General features: G+C 55.8%; 1 protein-coding gene and 1 non-coding gene across 2 annotated transcripts; one reads left to right on the top strand and one right to left on the bottom strand.

Moving 5' to 3' along the window:
• Positions 1 to 319: 319 nt before the first annotated feature.
• On the top strand, positions 320 to 391 carry TRNAG-UCC (transfer RNA glycine (anticodon UCC)). Its single transcript has one exon. It is a non-coding gene; the product is annotated as a tRNA-Gly (tRNA).
• A 1219-nt stretch (positions 392 to 1610) lies between these two features.
• POLR2A (RNA polymerase II subunit A) lies at positions 1611 to 18197 on the bottom strand. Its single transcript, XM_077314833.1, has 29 exons — positions 17782 to 18197; positions 16953 to 17085; positions 16729 to 16865; positions 16005 to 16178; positions 15217 to 15498; positions 14525 to 14686; positions 14152 to 14372; positions 13935 to 14067; positions 12942 to 13066; positions 12172 to 12382; positions 11434 to 11643; positions 11052 to 11220; positions 10826 to 10920; positions 10080 to 10283; positions 9754 to 9976; positions 9321 to 9504; positions 8987 to 9158; positions 8740 to 8845; positions 8351 to 8556; positions 7774 to 7998; positions 6822 to 7068; positions 6633 to 6733; positions 6021 to 6125; positions 5722 to 5904; positions 4915 to 5118; positions 4623 to 4809; positions 4055 to 4168; positions 3715 to 3864; positions 1611 to 3622 (listed from the first exon to the last, which is right to left on the bottom strand). Exons 1-29 carry the CDS (start codon positions 17869 to 17871, stop codon positions 2466 to 2468), a joined length of 5910 nt encoding a protein of 1969 aa, XP_077170948.1. The 5' UTR covers positions 17872 to 18197; the 3' UTR covers positions 1611 to 2465.
• Positions 18198 to 18337: the final 140 nt, after the last annotated feature.

Below are 18337 nucleotides of genomic sequence, written 5' to 3'. Positions count from 1 at the left end.
AAACGGGGGGGGGGGAGTTCACCTGCAGTCACCTTTCTGTGACTCAGAGGCCCTGCCCTCTTGCTTAAGGTAGTGCGGCTGAGCGGCCCAAGGTGTTGGCTTTAAGCTCCAACCCTGCAGAGGGATGTGGATTTGAATCCCACCGCTTCCCATGGATTCCTTCCTCAGCTGTTAGCAGCAGGGTTTTGCTGACTTGGCACAGCTCCCGCAGTGGGCGGAAGGGGGAGGAGAATTTCCCACTGCTGACTCTCTGCTTGTTTTCTCTCTCTCTCTCAACTCCTGCATTTCTAGATCCCAGCAGCCCTGCTTTCCCCAGCCAGCGTTGGTGGTATAGTGGTGAGCATAGCTGCCTTCCAAGCAGTTGACCCGGGTTCGATTCCCGGCCAACGCAGCTGCCTTTTTGTCCCCTTCAACCTTTGAGTTGCTCATTTGCTATAAAAGGCAAAGGATGTGCCTTTGGCCCCAAACAGGCAAACTCTGGCGAAAATAGGATTTTACGTAACGCCAGCTGCTGAGAGTTTTACTTCAAATCCGCACGTGTGGCAGACATGCTAAGCCTTTTGCTAGGCTGGGAACAGAAGAGGTTCTCCTGGGGGCTGCGCCTCCCTCTGGGAATTGGCCTGATTCTACTGCTGCGTTGCAACACAAACAGCCAGAGGCTCCCCCCCAAATCCTCCAACTTCCCCTGCAGGCTGACTGGCAGGAGCCACGGACAGGGAGTCATGCAGAGATACAGCAAGGAGCCTCTGTGCAAGTCCGTATTCTCCCGTGAGCATTGGTTCCCCATGTGGGGAATTATTGTAGGAATTATTGTAGCCAAGACTAGTCAGCATTAGCTGCATCAGACTCATTCATCTTGTAACACTGTATGTCCCATTAAATACCAACAGTTCTCTCCAGAGGGGCAAACAGCTCAAAACCTCTGCCAAAGGAGGAATGGCCTGCCATCAAGAATCACAAAACTGAGAAACCTGTGGGGCATTTCAGCCTCCCAAGGCACTCAGTGGGTGACCTCGAGGTTGCTATTTGCTGCAAGGTAATTTCAGAAATGGACTGCAACGGATTACTGAGTTTAAAGTTATCACATTACTGTGGAACCACCGGGGCTTAACAGAGATACTGGACTCTCATCTCACCAGACGTGCCAAGTCACTCAGTTCTCATATATACCCAGGATTAAATTTTTTGGTCTTAAAGGTGCCACTGGACTGTTAACGTTTATGATCCGTATGCTGCTTATTTGTTCTTCATAGACCTTACCCATGGTATTCCAAACTTACATTATGTATTGTGACCCCCCTTATATGTAACACTTGAGATGTTTCAATGTTTCTGAGGAAGGGTCTTGCTTATATCTAGAACTGAACTTTATTGGCATTTGAAGTGTGTGCACATGCAGAGGCTTACACCAGGATTACGCTTAGTTGGAAGGTGCCCCTGGGCTCAAACTCTGTGCCAAGACCAGATGTTTCACACCACCACCCTCTGAAACTAATTTCTTGATGTCACTTTTTAAACGTTCTATTGCAAGCTACTTTAAGGACTGGAAAGGGCAGAAAAACAACACGCTCAAAATGTTAAAGGGAGTTCTGTAATAAATACAGTCAACGTTAGTAAAAAGTTTTTTATTTTTATTTTTTTGTTCCTGAAAGGTACAGGTTTTACGCTGCTGGAAAGAGAGAATTCCAAACATCTAACAAAATGACAGTTTTAAATAGTCCTCTAAGCCAACACAAGAATCACGGCCGGCCTCTCGAGTCACTCGCCCTCAGCACAAAGTGGTTCTGAAAGAATTGTCAGACTGTGCCCCCCCCAAAAAACAAAACAAAAAGGGAACCGAAAGGGACCCAGGAAATGATTCAACTTTTAACATGCTTTGCAGGAAAATGAAAACTGCCAACTTCACAAAAAGTTTTTAAGAGTTAAAAACAGTTATCAGGCGCTTTTTTTATTCCCAGACTGAAAAGGGGAAAAGAAAAAAAAAACACCCCACAGAAAGCATCTAAATTCAAGAAACTTTTTAAAATTTTTCAACATAAATAATTCCTGGCGGACATGTAGAGAAGCATTGGTATATCTGCAGCTGGAAAGGGGGGGGGGGGCACCAAAACCGCACAAGACCTTTGGGCTGCCAGATATTTTGCTCTGCCTCAGAAAGAGGAGCGCTCAGCTTCTTCGTCCTGCTGGCAACAGGGAACACGCCTTGCTTTGCGGTGCCCCACCCCGCAGGGTGCGTGTGTAGCTTTATTAGGTAGTCTGAGAGATTATTATTTACAAGAGATTTCTGAAAGTTAAAAATGCCGAAAGTGGCAGCATGAGGAGCTTAAAACTCCTTAGTTGAGGGAAAAATAATAACACAGAAGGGGGGGGGGGAATATCTCTGCATGTAACAGGATACCCCCTTCCCCCCCGCCTGCCACTGATTCCCAGAGATGGCTAGAAGGGAGATGACGCCCTGGCTGATCTCAGTTGTCTTCATCGCTGTCATCTGGACTGATGGCCGGGCTGGTGAGGCTGTAGGTCGGAGAAGTAGGGCTGTAGCCAGGGGAAGTCGGGGAGTACGTAGAGCCTTTGGGGGACGTTGGAGAGTAGGTGGGTGAGGTCGGGCTGTACTTGGGGGACGTCGGGGAGTAAGTGGGGCTCGTGGGGCTGTACTTTGGAGAGGTCGGCGTGTAGACGGGCGATGTTGGCGAGTAGGTTGGGCTGGTTGGGCTGTACTTGGGCGTGGTGGGGCTGTACGTGGGTGAGGTCGGGCTGTACTTGGGCGAGGTCGGGCTGTACTTGGGGCTGGTTGGGCTGTACTTGGGCGATGTTGGGGTGTATTCTGGGGAGCTGGGGCTGTAAGATGGGCTGGTTGGGGTGTACTTGGGGCTGGTTGGGCTGTAGCTGGGGGAGCTGGGGCTGTAGCTGGGTGACGAGGGGGTGTAGGTTGGGGACTGCGGGGTGTAACGGGGGCTGGAAGGAGAATAGCTTGGGGAGGTGGGGCTGTAGGAGGGGCTGGTAGGGGAATAGCTAGGGGAAGTTGGGCTGTAGTTTGGAGAAGTGGGTGTGTAATTGGGAGACGTCGGGCTGTAGCTCGGAGATGTTGGGCTGTAGCTGGGAGAGGTCGGGGTGTAATTTGGAGATGTTGGGCTGTAGTTGGGGCTGGTGGGGCTGTAGCTGGGCGACGTTGGGCTGTAGCTGGGTGACGTTGGACTATAACTGGGGCTGGTGGGGCTATAGCTAGGTGACGTTGGGCTGTAACTGGGGCTGGTGGGGCTGTAGCTCGGTGACGTTGGGCTGTAACTGGGGCTGGTTGGGCTGTAGCTGGGCGATGTGGGGCTGTAGCTGGGGCTTGTGGGAGAGTAACTAGGCGATGTTGGGCTGTAGCTGGGACTGGTAGGACTGTAGCTAGGTGACGTTGGGCTGTAACTGGGGCTAGTGGGAGAATAACTAGGTGACGTTGGGCTGTAGCTGGGGCTGGTTGGGCTGTAATTTGGGCTGGTGGGAGAATATGAAGGAGATGTTGGGCTGTACGAAGGAGATGTAGGGCTGTAGCTGGGACTTTGTGGTGTGTACCCTCCAGGGGACCGGGGTTCATAAGCAGGAGAGGTTGGGGAATAGCTGGGAGACATGGCTCCACCTAGAGGAGAGGAGGAGAAACAGCAGTTAGCTCACCCTCCCATCTTTTGAGGCCCAAGGGGTGCATGAAGGGGCATCAATGTCACTGCTCACCTGGTGAAGGGATGTATGGGCTGGAAGGCCCAGGAGAGCCGGGAGAGCCCGGGGTGGGAGACCAGGCTGGAGAATAGCCTGGACTGAAGCCACTAGCGTCTGAGGCGGCGCTGGGAGAGAAGCCAGCAGCTCCGGGAGTCATCCCACTGCCTGTGTACGAAAAAGCAGGGAGTTAAAACCGGACACGAGGCCCATCCAAGTTAGGAGACAAGAGATAAAGCCATTTGTGTGTGTGAGTGAGAGAGAGAATGAAGATACACCACCTTCTGATACAAAACGCGGTGCGTCATAAAGTCTTAAGCAAAACAAGCCCCCCAACAGGGCACTCCAGGATACCTACCAATACTCGGGGACCAGGCCACATATGCTGGGGTGGCCCCTTGGTTCCACGGAGTCATGGCAGGCGACATTCCACCCATGGGGCTGGGAGCCGACCCAAAGAACATGCCAGTGGCTGTGAGGGATGTTAAAGTGTTAAGAGAACAACGTGAGAGACCCCATCGTGTGGGTAAGAGCCCTGCCTTCCCGCAAGGAGGACCCCTTGCTTCCTTCCCCCCAGATTTATCCCCCCAGCTTCACAGAACCCTTCCTGGGTTCCCCTCCCACTATATCAGCCTCCACATCATCCCACATTTCTCCTTCATCCAGAAGCTGGAACGGACTTTCAGCTACTCCCAGGTGGGACGCCCATCACACAAGCCCCTGCTGCCCCTTCCCCCCAAGACAGTCCTGAAGCAAGGGAGGAATCGCTGTGCGTTCTTGCTTGGTCCCTCCAAGAAAGGGGAGCAGCAGCAGGTAAGGGATTCCCACCCCCTCCCGGCACGTGTTGCCACAACAGCAGGCCCCGGTCCGCTCCCACTGCCCTCCACGGCCAGGATTCTCCGCCCTGCCCGCAGCCTGGCACTTACGTCCGCCCACGCCCAGGCCCGGGATGTTGGTGGGGATCTCCATGCCGTATTTGCACTTCTCTGCGTCCAGGAGGAGGTCGAAGCAGCCGGTGCCCGCAGGGGCGAGCTGGCCCAGCATGATGTTCTCCGACACACCCTTCATGGGGTCGCTTTCGCCGTGCACGGCTGCTTCCATCAAGACGTCCACCTGCAGCAGGCACCCAAGGTCACTCCCTGCCCTGCCCTGCCCCTCGCCCCTCCGCCCCGGCCCGCCAGGCGGGCACCCAGCCTCCCTCCCCCTGCTGCTGCTCACCGTCTCCTCAAAGGAGCACTTCATGAGTGGCCCCGTGTCCTGCCGGTTGACCCCGTGGCGAGTGATGGCCATCAAGTGCCCGCGGCACGTCATGGTGTCACAGAGCAGCGCCAAGTGGCGGTAGTTGACGTAGGAGCCGTCAAAGGAGATGACGTGGTACAGCTCCCTCTCCAGGGCCTTCCGCACCGCCTCGATGCCAAGCACCTGCCAGCAGAAATCGGCCCCAGGAGGTGAGAGGAGCGGTGCCAAGGCACTGGATGCCCACCTCAGAGTGAGAGGCCGTGGGCCCCCAGCAGCACTTCATTGGCCGCAGGCCTACAGCGTTGATCCCTTCCTTTCACTGCTCTTCCTGCACTTCTCCTCTGCCCTGCACCTGGCCTGCCTTTGTGTGACTCCACCTCCTGCAGCAACCATTTTGCGGTTGGCCCCGCCTCAAGCAGCAGCCATTTTGTGCCTGCACCCACCATGATATTTCAGAATCCCAAAAAGGTTGAGGACCTCCAGCATGACATACTCCAGAGCCACGCGAGAGTCTGTGTGAGTCTGGCCCAGAACATTCCTTTTAAGAGTCAAGGAGACAGCCTCGCCTGGTCTTTTAAAGCCAGACCTCCTCAAGCTGCGCACCCACACCTGGCTCTTGTCCAGGTCCTGCCCAAAGCAGGCTCAGCCGTCCCGCCTGGTCACCAGGGGCCGGTCCGTTTCTGAAATCCTTTTTCTAACCAGGCAAGGGCCACCCCCCTCCCTCAGCCCTTCCCTTCCAGGGTCGTGTCGACCCCCGGGCCCCAGCTCCGCCCAGCAGGTGCTCACCGTGAAGATCTCCACAATGTCGTTGGAAGTGGTGCGCACGGGGTCCACGTCCTTCTCGCTCAGCACCCGCATGAGGCTGACGCCGTCCGTCTCCAAAATCCACTCCTGCAAGGCCTTGAACTCCCCGTCCTCGGTGATGATGATTTTCTTCTTGTTGTCCGTCTGGGGCAGGTGCATGTACACCTACACAAAACAGGTGGGGAGGAAGAGAAGCGGCAGAGCGTCAAGGGTGACCCTGGAAGGAGACAACGGCCCAGGCTTGGGGGGGGAGCTCAGAGGCCCGGCCAGGATGCCCCAACCTTGCTGATCTGCTCAATGCCTTGAAGGGTCATGTCTGTCAGCATGTTGGATTCGATACAACGGAGGAAAACATCATCGTCCATCTTGTCCACCACCTCTTCCTCCTAGACGGAAAGGGAAAGGGGGAGGGAAGGAGGAAGGGTTCAGTCCCAGCCCAGGTGCCACAGAGTCCAACCTGTTCCCCGTAGACCGCAGCCACCTGGCTTTCCAAGTGGGAGGGGGCCGTGCCCGTTCCTCTCTGCTCCTTGTGGCCCACCTGGGGACGGCCATTCCGACCATCGCCCCTGCCTGCAGTGATGCCGCAGAGGGGGCTGCGAAAAGGACCCCACCAATTCACACAAGGCCAGCCAGCCACTGAGGACAGGAAGTCTACCTCCTGCGCTCTCAGGGAACTTTTGGTGCCTGGAGGCAAGGAGCAGTTTGGGGCACTGGGTGGCCCTTTCCACCCCCAGAACGGACTCGAGAGGTTTCTGACCCCTGCCCGAGCTCTGCTCCCCATCACAGGCCAGGTCTCCTCACAAGGGACGACGGGGGGAAGCTTGTGGTGCCCAGCCACAGGGCCAGCTGCACAGCCCCCCCCCAGGGTGCCCAACCCGCTCCTCGCCACCCACCTCTTGCATCTTGTTCTCGTCACTGTTCATGATGCGAATCCGCAGCACCAGCTTCTCAGCGTTGTCGTCGTTGAAAATGCAGTTGAGATCGTCCCCGAAGCCTGCGGCGAAAAAGCACACGCCGTTTTCGTTCTCCCGTTGGCCCGAGGCCGACCCAGAGCGGCCCTTCAGCCTCTGCCCCCCCCTCACCGGCATTGATCTTCTCCGCGATCTGCTCCATGGTGAGCTTGCGGTCCGTCATGTGCTTGCGGTCCAGCTCCACCCGCAGCAGCCAGGGCGAGATGCGCGTGACGTCGAAGTCGGGCATCTCGTAGTAAACGTTCACCCACTCCTGGTCCTCGGCCACCACCGTGTTCTGGGGGTTGGGGTCGTAGTAGATGGCCGTGTTGGCTGTCACTTTGCGAAGGGTGGTGTGTTCGAGGCGGCAAAGGATGTCCTGCAAGCAGGGAGGGGAGGCAGGTGAGAGAGAACCTTTCGCGCCTGCCCCTACCTGCCACCTTTTACTGCGTTCATGCTAGTAAAAAGAGTAGAAGTCCAGTTGCACCAGAAAAGCCCAGGAAACTCTGTGCAAGGGCAGGAGCTTCTGTCACTGCTCACTCAGATACAGCATTTATACAAATCAGATTTTTGTTAATCCCATTTGTATGTTTCACACCATCTACAGATTATGCCGAAATTGACGGAGTGTAAGTTTCAAAGGGTACCCTGTGCTGGCCCTGCAGGAGAAAAGCTCAATTCCAGTCCTGTAGCACCTCAAAGGCCCACAAGGTTTTTGGGGTCCAAGCTTATGACGGTCAGAACTTTGTCATAAAAGGGGGGTTTAAGTCTTGAAAGCTCACCTCCTGAGAATCTCGTTGGCCTCCCTACTTGAATCAGGTCAAAACCACACAAAGAGCTTTCACGCAAGAGAAGGGTCTGGGGGACTCTGGCAAGACAAGCCACAGGCGACGGGCAACAAGGCAGAGGGGGACTGTGTGCTGCCAGAAGAGGGGATGCTATGGGAGTGAATGAGGCTGAATTCCTTCAGATGTCTAGCTAGAGGTTTCTACACCTGCCCCTTCTGTATCACACAACCACTCTTCCCAGCCCCCCCCCCAGCAGCCCTGCAGTGTTTGGCCCTCTCGGCTACCCCCCCCCTTACCTTGGCCCTCTCCGCATCGCGGGCTGACTGGCCCAGGAGGAAGACGGTCAGCGAGGGAGTCTTGGGCTTCTTGGAGATGTTGATCAACTCCTTGAGACGAGGGACACCGAGTGTCACGTTCTTGGCCGAGACACCGGCGTAATGGAAGGTGTTCAGGGTCATCTGAGTGGCGGGCTCGCCCAGGGACTGCGCAGCCAGGGCCCCCACCATCTCGCCTGGGTGAGCCTGCGGGGATGCAGAAGGAGCTGTGAGGCCAGGGCTGGCCACCAGCTCAGCCAGAGGGGCTTCCCCCTCCCCAGACATATGCTGCCTGCTTTCCACAGGAGAGCCTCCTCTGCTGAAGAGCCAGGGAATTCCTGGCACAGTCCCCCTTTCATAATGGCACAGAATCCTTCTCAGATCACCTGGAAACAACTTCCTATCCTGCTGCTCACTTTGCACAAACTGCTCATCTCGGGAGGAGCTGGAGAACCCCCCTGAAAGTCTACCACCCCCAGCCAGAAGCATTCCTGTCCCTTTGGCCCCCCTGCAGCTGCTCTGTTCCTCTGCAGCAGGGCCTCCCTTCCCCTCCACTCACAATGGCCTGGTTGAACTTGGACTCGATCTCCCCCAGCAGCCAGTCAAAGGCCTCCCCGCTCAGGCGGAACTCCTCGATCATGCGCCGGCTGCACAGCGTGGAGCGCAGGTGGATGTTGAAGAGCAGCGTGGCGTTCTCCTGCGCCTGCTTGCTCAGCGGGTCGTCCCCGTTGACAATCACCAGCTTCTTGCTCAGCTCTTTCACCCCTGCGCCCAGAGGGAGGAAAGACAACAGAGGCCAATGACAAGATGGACCGGGACATCCTGGGGCACAGGGCCACATTCGGACAGAATTAGCCCCTGCAGCTCACCAAGACCCCCCCCCAGCATTAGGCCCTCAAAGCCTACTGTTTGACCCCCCCCATCAGGTTTTCCCAGCATGCCGCTCACCCTCCACCACTTTAATGGGGTGCAGGTCGGAGGGCAGCCGTGTGTTGATGTGGAAGATTTTCTGGGCGTTCCAGATCATGCGCAGCAAGTTGCAGGGAAGAACCACCTGTGGGGTCAAGCGGGGGCGGTCAGTGCAGTGCAGTGCAGTGCAGCAGCAGCAAGGGGGGGGCGCTAGTTAAGATCCACCGCCCCTTCCTGACCCCGTCTCAGCCCCCACCCCCAGCTCCCCTCATCGGGCCTCGCTCACCTTGCTGTCTCCGGTGGGGAAGATGACCCTCAGCACCTCCCGGTCCTCCTTCATCTTCTCAAACTCCCTCTCCAGCTCGTTCTGGATGTGGGCGTTGCTGAGGATGTCCTTCACCATCTCCTCCTGCAGGGTGCGCCGCAGGGCCCGCTCGTTGGTGTAGTCGAACCTGAACCTGGGGGGCGCCAAGGACAGAGCCGGGTGTCGGAGGCTATGGCCGCCCAAACTCTCCTCCCTTAGAGGGCCCCCTGTTCTCCAGCCCTGGAGTCCTAAAGCAGAGGAGGAAGGACTCCTGAACACAGGCCCCCCTCCTCCCCCAGCTCTGCCCGGGACTCACTTCTTCTCAAAGGCCTTGTTGGAAGGCTTGAGGGTGGCCAGGTTCTGGAACTCCACGCTCTCCCCCGCCAGACCGTCCTCGCCGTACCGCAGCTGCACCACCTGGTTGATGGAGTTGCGCACGGTGGCGTCGTACTTCACCATCACCGATTCCATAGACTTGATCAGCCGACGCTGGATGTAACCTGGCGGGGAGCGATGCATTCAAAGCCGTAAGTCAGAATCGAGTTTGGCTGCAAGCAAATATTTCTAAAACTTGAAAAGGCACTCCGTCAAGCGGAGCGTCTGCCTGAAATGCTATGCCCAGCCCCCTTCCCTGACATTTCATGGCCGGCTCGGCCTGCGTGAGCATTCCCAAGGAGCCCAAAAATTCAAGAAGGGTGGAGCGACCCGACTCTACATCCCCACACGGTGCTCCTCGCCAGTCAAATCACCCGTTTCTGCAGTTTTGACGGCTGTGTCGATCAAGCCCTCCCTGCCGCCCATGGCGTGGAAGAAGAACTCTGTGGGGGTCAGGCCGGCCAGGTAGGAGTTCTCCACGAAGCCTCTGCTCTCTGGACCGTAATCATCCTTGATGAAGTGGGGCAGCGTCCGGTGCTTGAAGCCAAAGGGGATGCGCTTCCCTTCAACGTTCTGCTGACCCACCACGGCAATGACCTGTGACAGGCAGGAGCAGCAAAGCGGAAAGGTAGGATCGGCACACGCCTAAAGGGCCCTGCGCCAGGAGTCCGGTCGGCCCGGGGAGCGGGCCCAGGCCTACCTGCGAGATGTTAATCTTGGACCCTTTGGCGCCTGACACCACCATGGACTTGAAGTTGTTGTACTCAGAGAGGGACTTCTGGGCGGAAGAGCCCGTCTTGTCTCTGGCGTCGTTCAGGATGCGGTTGACCTGGTTTTCAAAGGTCTGCCGCAGCGTGTTTCCAGGCGTCGGCTCCAGCTCGTTGTTGTGGGCCTTTTCAATAACCTGCCGGCGAAGAAGAGAAACCAAACCTCTTAAGGGTTGGCGCCCCTTTCCAAAGCAAGCCGAGGGAGCAGAGTCTTTTCCCTCACCAAAAGAACCTCCATCCAACCCATCTCTTTCTACCCTGCCTCTCCCCAACCAGTCATGCTCTACCCCACCGGCAAACTTGGCTGATTTTACACCTGGCTCTGGGGGTGTCTCCTGGGTCACCCCCCTCTGCAACAGCTACAAAGGCAGAGCTGGCACACAGCAGCCACCAACAATACAGGTCCTGGCCTCCTTGCCACTATTTGTTGATTTGAAACAAGATCCCAATTTCGGAATGGCAGTAATCTAATCAAAGTGTTAAGCAAGATCGACTGGCCACACCTCCTTGATGAAGCTGTTCCGTAATTGTGGGGCTGCCCTCTCATGTACCCACCAAACAAGCCTCTTTGATTGATGGGACAGTCAGGGGGATCTCTCCCTGTGATCTGCCTCTCCTCAAGTAACCCCCCCTCCCCCAAAGGCCTGCTTGGGTTGGGTCCCTCTCCTTTCCGCCTTGCCTCTATCACATCCTGCTTGGCCTTCTTGATGGTGTTCTGAATGTCCTGGTAGGTCTTTGCGTCAGCAATGGAGTCCCCGATGCCAATGGTGTGACCTGGGAAAGGGAGCAAAGCTTCAAAACCAGTCTCATTGGATGCCCTTCTGTTCCAGCATTCTGGGACTACAATTCCCAGGGTCCTCTGGAAGAAGCCACAACCCGCTGCCCCTTAAGGCCGCCCAATTCACCTTCAATCAGCAGCCAGTTGTTGATGACCGTCTGGATGTTGCTGTAGAAGAGGCGGGTAATATCGTGGCCCATCTCCAGGTAGGAGATATGGACCAGCGAGCCGGCAGAGGTTCCCAGCGACTTCTTGCACAGGATCCCCATGATTAGCTCTCCGTTTTCCACGATGACCTGCAGAAGAAGGCAACGGTTGGTACGGACCTGTGAGGAAAACCCTCCACGGCTGGCTGCTGCGTGCCACGTGGTACAGGCCTCGCAGAGATGGGGCATGAAGCCAAATCCGCTGGGGCTTATTGTCCTCATGGCCCAGAAAAGGACCCAGGAGGAGAAACCAGCCACCACACAGGAGCAAAGGGTGGCACCAGCCGCCTCCCGACCCTGTACCTTGGTGTCCCCGGGGGAGATGTGTTTGTAAGGCCCGCTGTCCTCGTCGTCCGGGTGGGTGCTGTGCGTCCGGATGCAGTTGATGTGCCCCGGAATGATCAGGGAGAAGATCTGCTTCCCGGTCCAGAGGGGCCGGGGCTTCAGGATGGCTGGCTGAGGCACTTTGCCATCCCACGTGGAAAGGAACATCAGGAGGTTCATCACTTCCCCCTGGAGAAGCCAAGCAGGGACAGGGAGGGCTGATGGGCAAAGAGCCGAGCACACAACTCCCCCCTTCACGCACCCGAGAGTTCAAAATTGCCAGACTGCCCCAAACTAGCACACTAATACTGCAATGCACAGAGCCTGGCCTGCCCCAAAGGGTCACATTCTGGAAAGACACCCAATTGCGAGTGCTTTGCCGTTTCGGACCAGCGTGCAATTCTACCCTGAACCGCGGCGCATTTATCACTCGCTTTCTGCACAGCTTACAAGACAGTGTATCATGCCTCATTGGATGTCCCATTCCACTGCCTTGCACTAACTTACTCTACGTAGTCCCAGTAACCCAGTAACTTTGAACAACATGAATAAACAAGCAATGCCACCTGGCCATCTTGGTGAGAAAGCGATAAAAAAAGAGAGGAAATTAAGGAGATGGGGAAAAACCCTTCCCCATCACAACTCTCCTGAGGAAAGCGGGGGCCGGAAGCTGGGCTCTCCCCGCAAGCAGGACCGCGCACCCCCCCAGCACCTCACCCTCTCCAGGAAGACGTCTCTCTTGGTGAACTTGCGGACGGCCGTCAGGGTGTCCTGCACAATGCCCATGACGGGCCTGTTGGACTGCGGAGTGACGATCATCCGAGGCACCATGGCCAGCTCCTGGATCTCGGCTCGCGTCTCCAGGGACTGGGGGAGATGGAGGTTCATCTCGTCACCGTCAAAGTCAGCGTTGTAAGGGGTGGTCACGCTGTTGGGAGGAAAGAGGACCGTCAAAACACCTTCGTAGAGCAAACACAGGAAGTCCCAGGTTCATTGTCCAGCCTCTCCAGTTAACAAGGGGCAAGGCAGATGCAATACAGAACTGATTCCCCACCCCTGAAAACATTGTTCTTGCGCACGTGTGTGCTGTACAGAAATTCTATGCGGCATTCACATCTGCAGATGCTTCTGCGATGGAATCATGCGCAGCAGAGCCAGTTAGGGAATTCCTTTCAACTCTGTACTTTGGATCAGAGCATACCCCTCCAATAGGGGACTCAGAGATGTCCACTGCATCCTGGCCCTATTTAGCCAAACTCCAGACTGGACATTAGCCTTTTGCCCACAAGTTTCCATTCAGCTTATTCAGAAAATACTTTTTGTCTCTACCACTGGGGATCTTTGAAGATCGTTCTGGAGGGATCGTTCTTCTAGGTATTCACCCAGTCTCAGATTCCAAGCTCTTCTTTGAGAAGTCCCTGACCCCTCGCCACTTCCTCCCAAAACATGGTGTAAAAGGTGGTCAGAAGAGGGCATCTTTGCTTCACCTGAGATTGAGGCGGAAAGTTGACCAGGGCAGGATGCGGACCCTGTGCCCCATCATGGACATCTTATGCAGGGTGGGCTGCCGGTTGAAAATGACAATGTCCCCATCGCACATGTGCCGTTCCACCTGTAAGATGACAAACGTGGCTGTTTGCTTTGAAGGCCAGATAAAGATCCAGAGGGGGAGCAGGGAATACACAGGGCTCCTCTGTCACGTGTAGCTGAAACTGACTCAAATCCAGTCCTGGCCAATATTGGTAATGCATAGAGAACAAACAGGCGCAAAGCAAGACAAGGACACCCAGCCATCCCTTACATTTGGCCAAACCATTTGGTGTAAGCTGCTCAGAGCCACAGGAATGGAAAGAAAGGCCACAGCTGCCTCCGAGTGCTGTCAAGTGGCAGATATGGGGGAAATACCCGTCTACTGATACAGGTACTGAAAAACTGTTAGAAAACAGGAGCAATGGCATGGGAGAAATTAGGATCCAAGCAAATCCAATCACGACTGGAAAGGAAACCTGCAAGAGTATCTGAGAAAGAAACTGCTTCTCTGTAGCTCTTAAATTTTATTGGCAGTTTCATGTGAGAAATTAAAGTACAACAACTATTTACCCAAAGAAAATCATAGGAAGCAATAATTGGATTTACATCCATCCTGGTGCATAAATTTTACCCATGCAACCGTATGAGTTTCCTGGCTATTAACATTTTATTATGTGAACCGCCACGAGTTCTTAGGAAAAGCGGCGGCATATAAATCGAAATAATAAATGAATAAGCGGTTGGTGCTTTCCCTCATCCAGGATATAGCACTTTTTTTTGCAGCGTGTTTTCAAGGGCCGCCTTTCCCTTTTCTGCCACCTTCAGTAAAAGCTTCTTTCTGCTGAGAAAACACTCCAAGGGCTCCCCGATTCTTCCACTGGTTGGGCACCCACTGATACCCCCCTCTATTCCCACCTTGGGCCCAATAAAAGCCGCTGCCCTGCACTGACCTTGTAGCCTATCTGAAGGTGAAGGTCGCTGGTCTTGGGGTGGAAGCGAAGGTCGATCCGGTCTCCGTTGTCCCGGATGATGTACTTTGCCCCCGGGTACTGGCTGTTCCCTCTGCGCACCAGCTCCTGCAGCCTAGAAGGACCAAGCGGCATCAGCAGACCTGCAGGCGGGGATGGGCCCTACCCCAGGCTCCCACCCGTCGCAGAGATGCCTCACCTGTCAATGTTGAAGGGCGTCACAATCTCAGCAAACGTCATGTTGGCTGCGATAGAGCGGGGCACGCCCACCTGATCGATCGACAGGTTGGGATCTGGCGTGATGACTGTCCGGGCAGAGAAATCCACTCGCTTCCCCATCAGGTTCCCTCGTACGCGTCCCTCCTTCCCCTTCAGCCTCTGCTTCAGGGACTTCAGGGGCCTCCCCGACTTCTGCATCGCCTACAAGGCCGAGAGGTAAATACAGAGTCAGTGTGGACAGCAGACCCTAATCTGGAGACCTGGATTTGATTCCCCGCTCCTCCACTCGAAGCCTGCTGGGCGACCTCGGGCTAGCGGCAGCACCCTTGGGCCCAGGAGACAGCAGCCCTTACCCGAGGCAGCCCCGGCAGCTCGTTGTCCACCATGGTGGCCACGTGGAACTGCAGCAGCTTCACGTCCTCCGCAATGACATGAGCAGCCGCCCCGTTCTGCTCGTTCCTCCGCAGCTGGTTGTTGATTTTCACAATGTCAGCCAGTTTGTGAGTCAAATCGTCCTGAGGGGATTGGGGAGGGAGGGTCATTTACGGCCCGGTATTCCCAGCCATGCAACCGTCAAACCACTCTCAGGGCTAAAACCACAGACGTGCTTGAAGATCAAAACTAAGAAAAATCAGAAAACAGAGTTGCCCCTGACCCTGGATGGCCCAGGCTAGCCAGATTTCCCTACATCTCAAAAGTCACCCAGCGCCAGCCCTGCAGAGTACTTGGGAGTTGGGAGACCACCAGCAAGGCCCAGGGCTGCTGTCGTGAGGCAGGCCAAGGCCACCACTTCTGGTCGTCTCTGGCCTTGGAAGCCCGGCAGTTGTGCCTTGAGAACCACCAAGGAAGTTTGCTTGTCAGTTTCAGCTATTAGAAACTGAACCCTCATTTGAATTTCCTTGTGGGAAAGGCTGTCCCCATGTGCAGCCGACTGACCCTGGACTCCCCGGGTGCCTTCATCAGGGTACTAACAAACGCCGACCCTGCTTAGCCTACGGACGGGAGCCAGGCTCCTTCTCCTCGCAAGCCCAGCCCGGCCTCCTACCTGGTTCCTGGCAGAGCCCTGCATGACAACAGCAGGCCGGACAGAGAGCGGCGGGACCGGAAGCACGGTGCAAATCATCCACTCAGGCCGGGCGTATTTTGGGTCCATGCCGAGGATGAAGCACTCTTCGCTAGAGATGCGCTTGAAGATCTCATGGACCCGCTCCGGGCTCAGCAGGATCTTCTTCTCCTGGGAGTCCTCATTCACGTGCTTCCACTCAGCGTAGAGCTCCAAGCCCGAACGTCGGATCCGCGGCTGGTAGCGCCCGCAGCCCCCGTGACCCTGGAAAAAGAATTCACGCAGGGAGGGGCTTAACTCTGAGATCGCTCACTAAAATATTACGGAAAACCCCAAAGGGATCAGTCAACACACATTTTCTGCATTACTAAAAACACAAACTAGATGGTTGCACGTTAAAGTAACGTTGCAAGAATTATTTGCTAACTAATGGACCTATAAAAATAGATACGAAGAAAAAAGGCACACAGCGCTCCCTTACAGGAAGAACATTCACTTAATGTGTGCTTCCAAACATCACCAATAAAGATAATGACAAAGGTAAAAAGTATTAAATAGCAATAACAGACCTGCTCCCACCTTTAAGAACGCTTTAAGAATGCCCCAGAGATGGAGAACAATGCTGTGGCACACAAAATCACTCCAGAAAATTTATTCAACATCTCATGGATTTGCTTTGCGTTAGATACCCAAGCACTATCAGCTTTGTTTTGCAAATTACAATTATGTATCAATCAGAAATGCTCCCCAATCAGCCTTGCATGTCTGACCTTCTCCTTGGTGATGTCCTCATCCGCTTCCGGCTGCTCCATCCCAAACTTGTTATCCATCTCCTCTCCCCCCTCGCAGATGTTCTTGCCCTTGCACAGGTCATAGACGTGAGTCAGGCGCTTTTTGGGCTGCCCTTTGGACTTGGCCAGGATGTCTTTGATCTTGGGATTATTCTGCAGAAAGGAAGGGGGGGAAAGAGGAGCCCTGTGAGAAAGGGGGGGGTTAAGGTCAGAGCCTGAACTCTCCCAGCCCCACCACTTGCCTTACAACATGTTCTCAGTACCATACAATGCACATTTACTGATTTATACCCTGCTTTTCTCCCCCCTGCTGGGATTCAAAAACTGCTTTTACAGCTTTCCCCCACAATAGCCCTGTGGAATAGGTCGGTCCCTGAGACCCTGGAGAGAGAGCTGCAGGCAGTGAGAGCAAACAGTAGACAGACCAAAGACCTGAGTCAGTATAAGGCAGCTTTGAACCCCCTGGTGTGTATGTATGTGGGGGAGATATCACGAAGGAGGCCTGCATCTCCATGGTAGAACATCTGCTGGGTATGCAGAAAGTCCCTGGTTTAATCACTGAGAACTTAAAAAGAGACCAGGTAAGAAGGTGACATGAAGGGCCTCTACCCGAGACGCTGGAGAGCAGCAGCCAGTCAGAGTGAATAATAAAGGCTCTGATGGAGTGAAGGGCGGATGCAGAATGCCTAAGGCTGCTACTCACAGCGTCAACCAGCAGCTTGGAGCAGAAGAAGCAGACGCAGCGCAGAACCTTCATCGTCTTGCCCAAGAAGCCCACGTGGAAGACGGGCTTGGCCAGCTCGATGTGCCCAAAATGGCCAGGGCACTCGGTCATGTTGCCTGTTCATGGAGAAAGGATGGAGGAACCATCAGGCCCTGGAACCAGGCCAGAGATCCCCCACCTCGACATGCTTCCAGGCCACCCACCTGCACACGTCTGGCAGCGTCCGGTCCTTTCAATAACACCCTGGCGAGGGTCCATCAAGCCCCCCAGTTTGGGGCGGCCCCCTTCGGTCGTCTTAGGATATTTTATCCCTCCTTCGGTCACCGACATCCGTTTCTGCACAGAACAACACTGGCATCAAACATTGAGGCGTGCTATTGGGGGATATACTCCCCAGAAAGAGAATGAGGAAAACACTTCTGATCACATCTCCAAGTTCAACACAAGCTCCATATGGGAGAGGGGGGCCTGGATCCATGAAGACACAACACAAATGCAGCTGGGTCCCTTTGCCCATTTCCTCCACCCTTGCTGAACAACAGTTCCAAGGCCTCTTTGATATGATACGAGCAACTGCACAACTGTTTAAATTGGAAGACTACTGGCAGGAAAAGAAGTACAATGGCAATCTCCAAATGGCCTGACTTCAGGTTCTCTTGCAAAGCCCTGGCAGGTATTTAAAAACCACTCCAGGGTCAAGGAGGTCTAGACGGATTGTTCCCAAGGAGAAATTTATTCGCATGGTTTATAGCCGGGGCTCAAGTCAGTTTCACATCGACAAGATCAACAGGCAAGGACAGAGCAGGATTTGGGTGGCAGAGCCAGGCAAAGCACCTCGAGCATCTTAGGCCAGCCTCCTCTGCTGTTTTATCCTCACAACAACCCTGCGGGATAGGGCCAGGCGGAGAAGGTGCGACTGGCCACGGGCGGGAGGGGATTTGAACCCGGGGTGACCATGGCCCATGCACCCCGGCCTCAGACTGGCCACCCTCCACCCGCCCCCCGCTTGCCCCCTTCTGCAGGGCCACCCACCATCTCGTCCGGGCTCAGGATGCCGAACTGCACGCGCTTGATGGTGCGCAGCGGGCAGGCGCTGTCCCCGGAGGGCGCGCCCCCGTGCATCCTGGCGCGCGGCGGTTTCGGCGGGGGTCACGTGACGCGCGCGCCGCTCCGCCTCGCTCGCGCAGCCACTCGTCAGCCGGGCCGTCAGTCAGGCAGCGCCCCGCCCCCCGTCCGCCGCTTCAGCCAGGCCCGAGCCCGACCGGCCCCGCCGACCGAGCCCGCCGCGGCTCGCGGAGAGACCTCGGCCCACGCTGACAAGGCTCCGCCCACAGGAAGGGGCTCCGGCCGCCTCCGCCACAGCCTTCCCGCCGCGCGCGACCACGTCCGGCCGCCTCTCCCCCTCCCCAGGTGCTCTTCCTTCGCGCTCCTCGGCGCGACTGAGCCGAGCCCGGCTCCGGCGCCGCCTTATATAGACTCGCCCCCCTGCACGGGGCTACAGGCGCCGAACGGCAAGGGCGGAGGCGGGGAAGGGGCTGGCCCGACGGCCGCGGCCTCCAATCAGAGGAGGCGGAGCTATGCTGAATGG

This window comes from Paroedura picta, chromosome 16 (assembly GCF_049243985.1).
Source record: "Paroedura picta isolate Pp20150507F chromosome 16, Ppicta_v3.0, whole genome shotgun sequence".
NCBI classification, from domain to species: Eukaryota; Metazoa; Chordata; class Lepidosauria; order Squamata; family Gekkonidae; genus Paroedura; species Paroedura picta.
Note: the sequence above shows the minus strand (reverse complement) of the source record. Positions and strands in the feature narration are given on the sequence as shown.

Excerpts from the sequence above, each read along its gene's own strand:
- POLR2A (XM_077314833.1), bottom strand. The coding sequence starts at position 17,871 with ATGCACGGGGGCGCGCCCTCCGGGGACAGCGCCTGCCCGCTGCGCACC. Across the intron at positions 15,499-16,004 it reads AGGACATCACCAAGGAGAAG|GGTCACGGGGGCTGCGGGCG; the intron begins GTCAGACATGCA and ends TTCTTTTTCCAG. Across the intron at positions 5,905-6,020 it reads GCATTGAGCAGATCAGCAAG|GTGTACATGCACCTGCCCCA; the intron begins GTTGGGGCATCC and ends TGTTTTGTGTAG.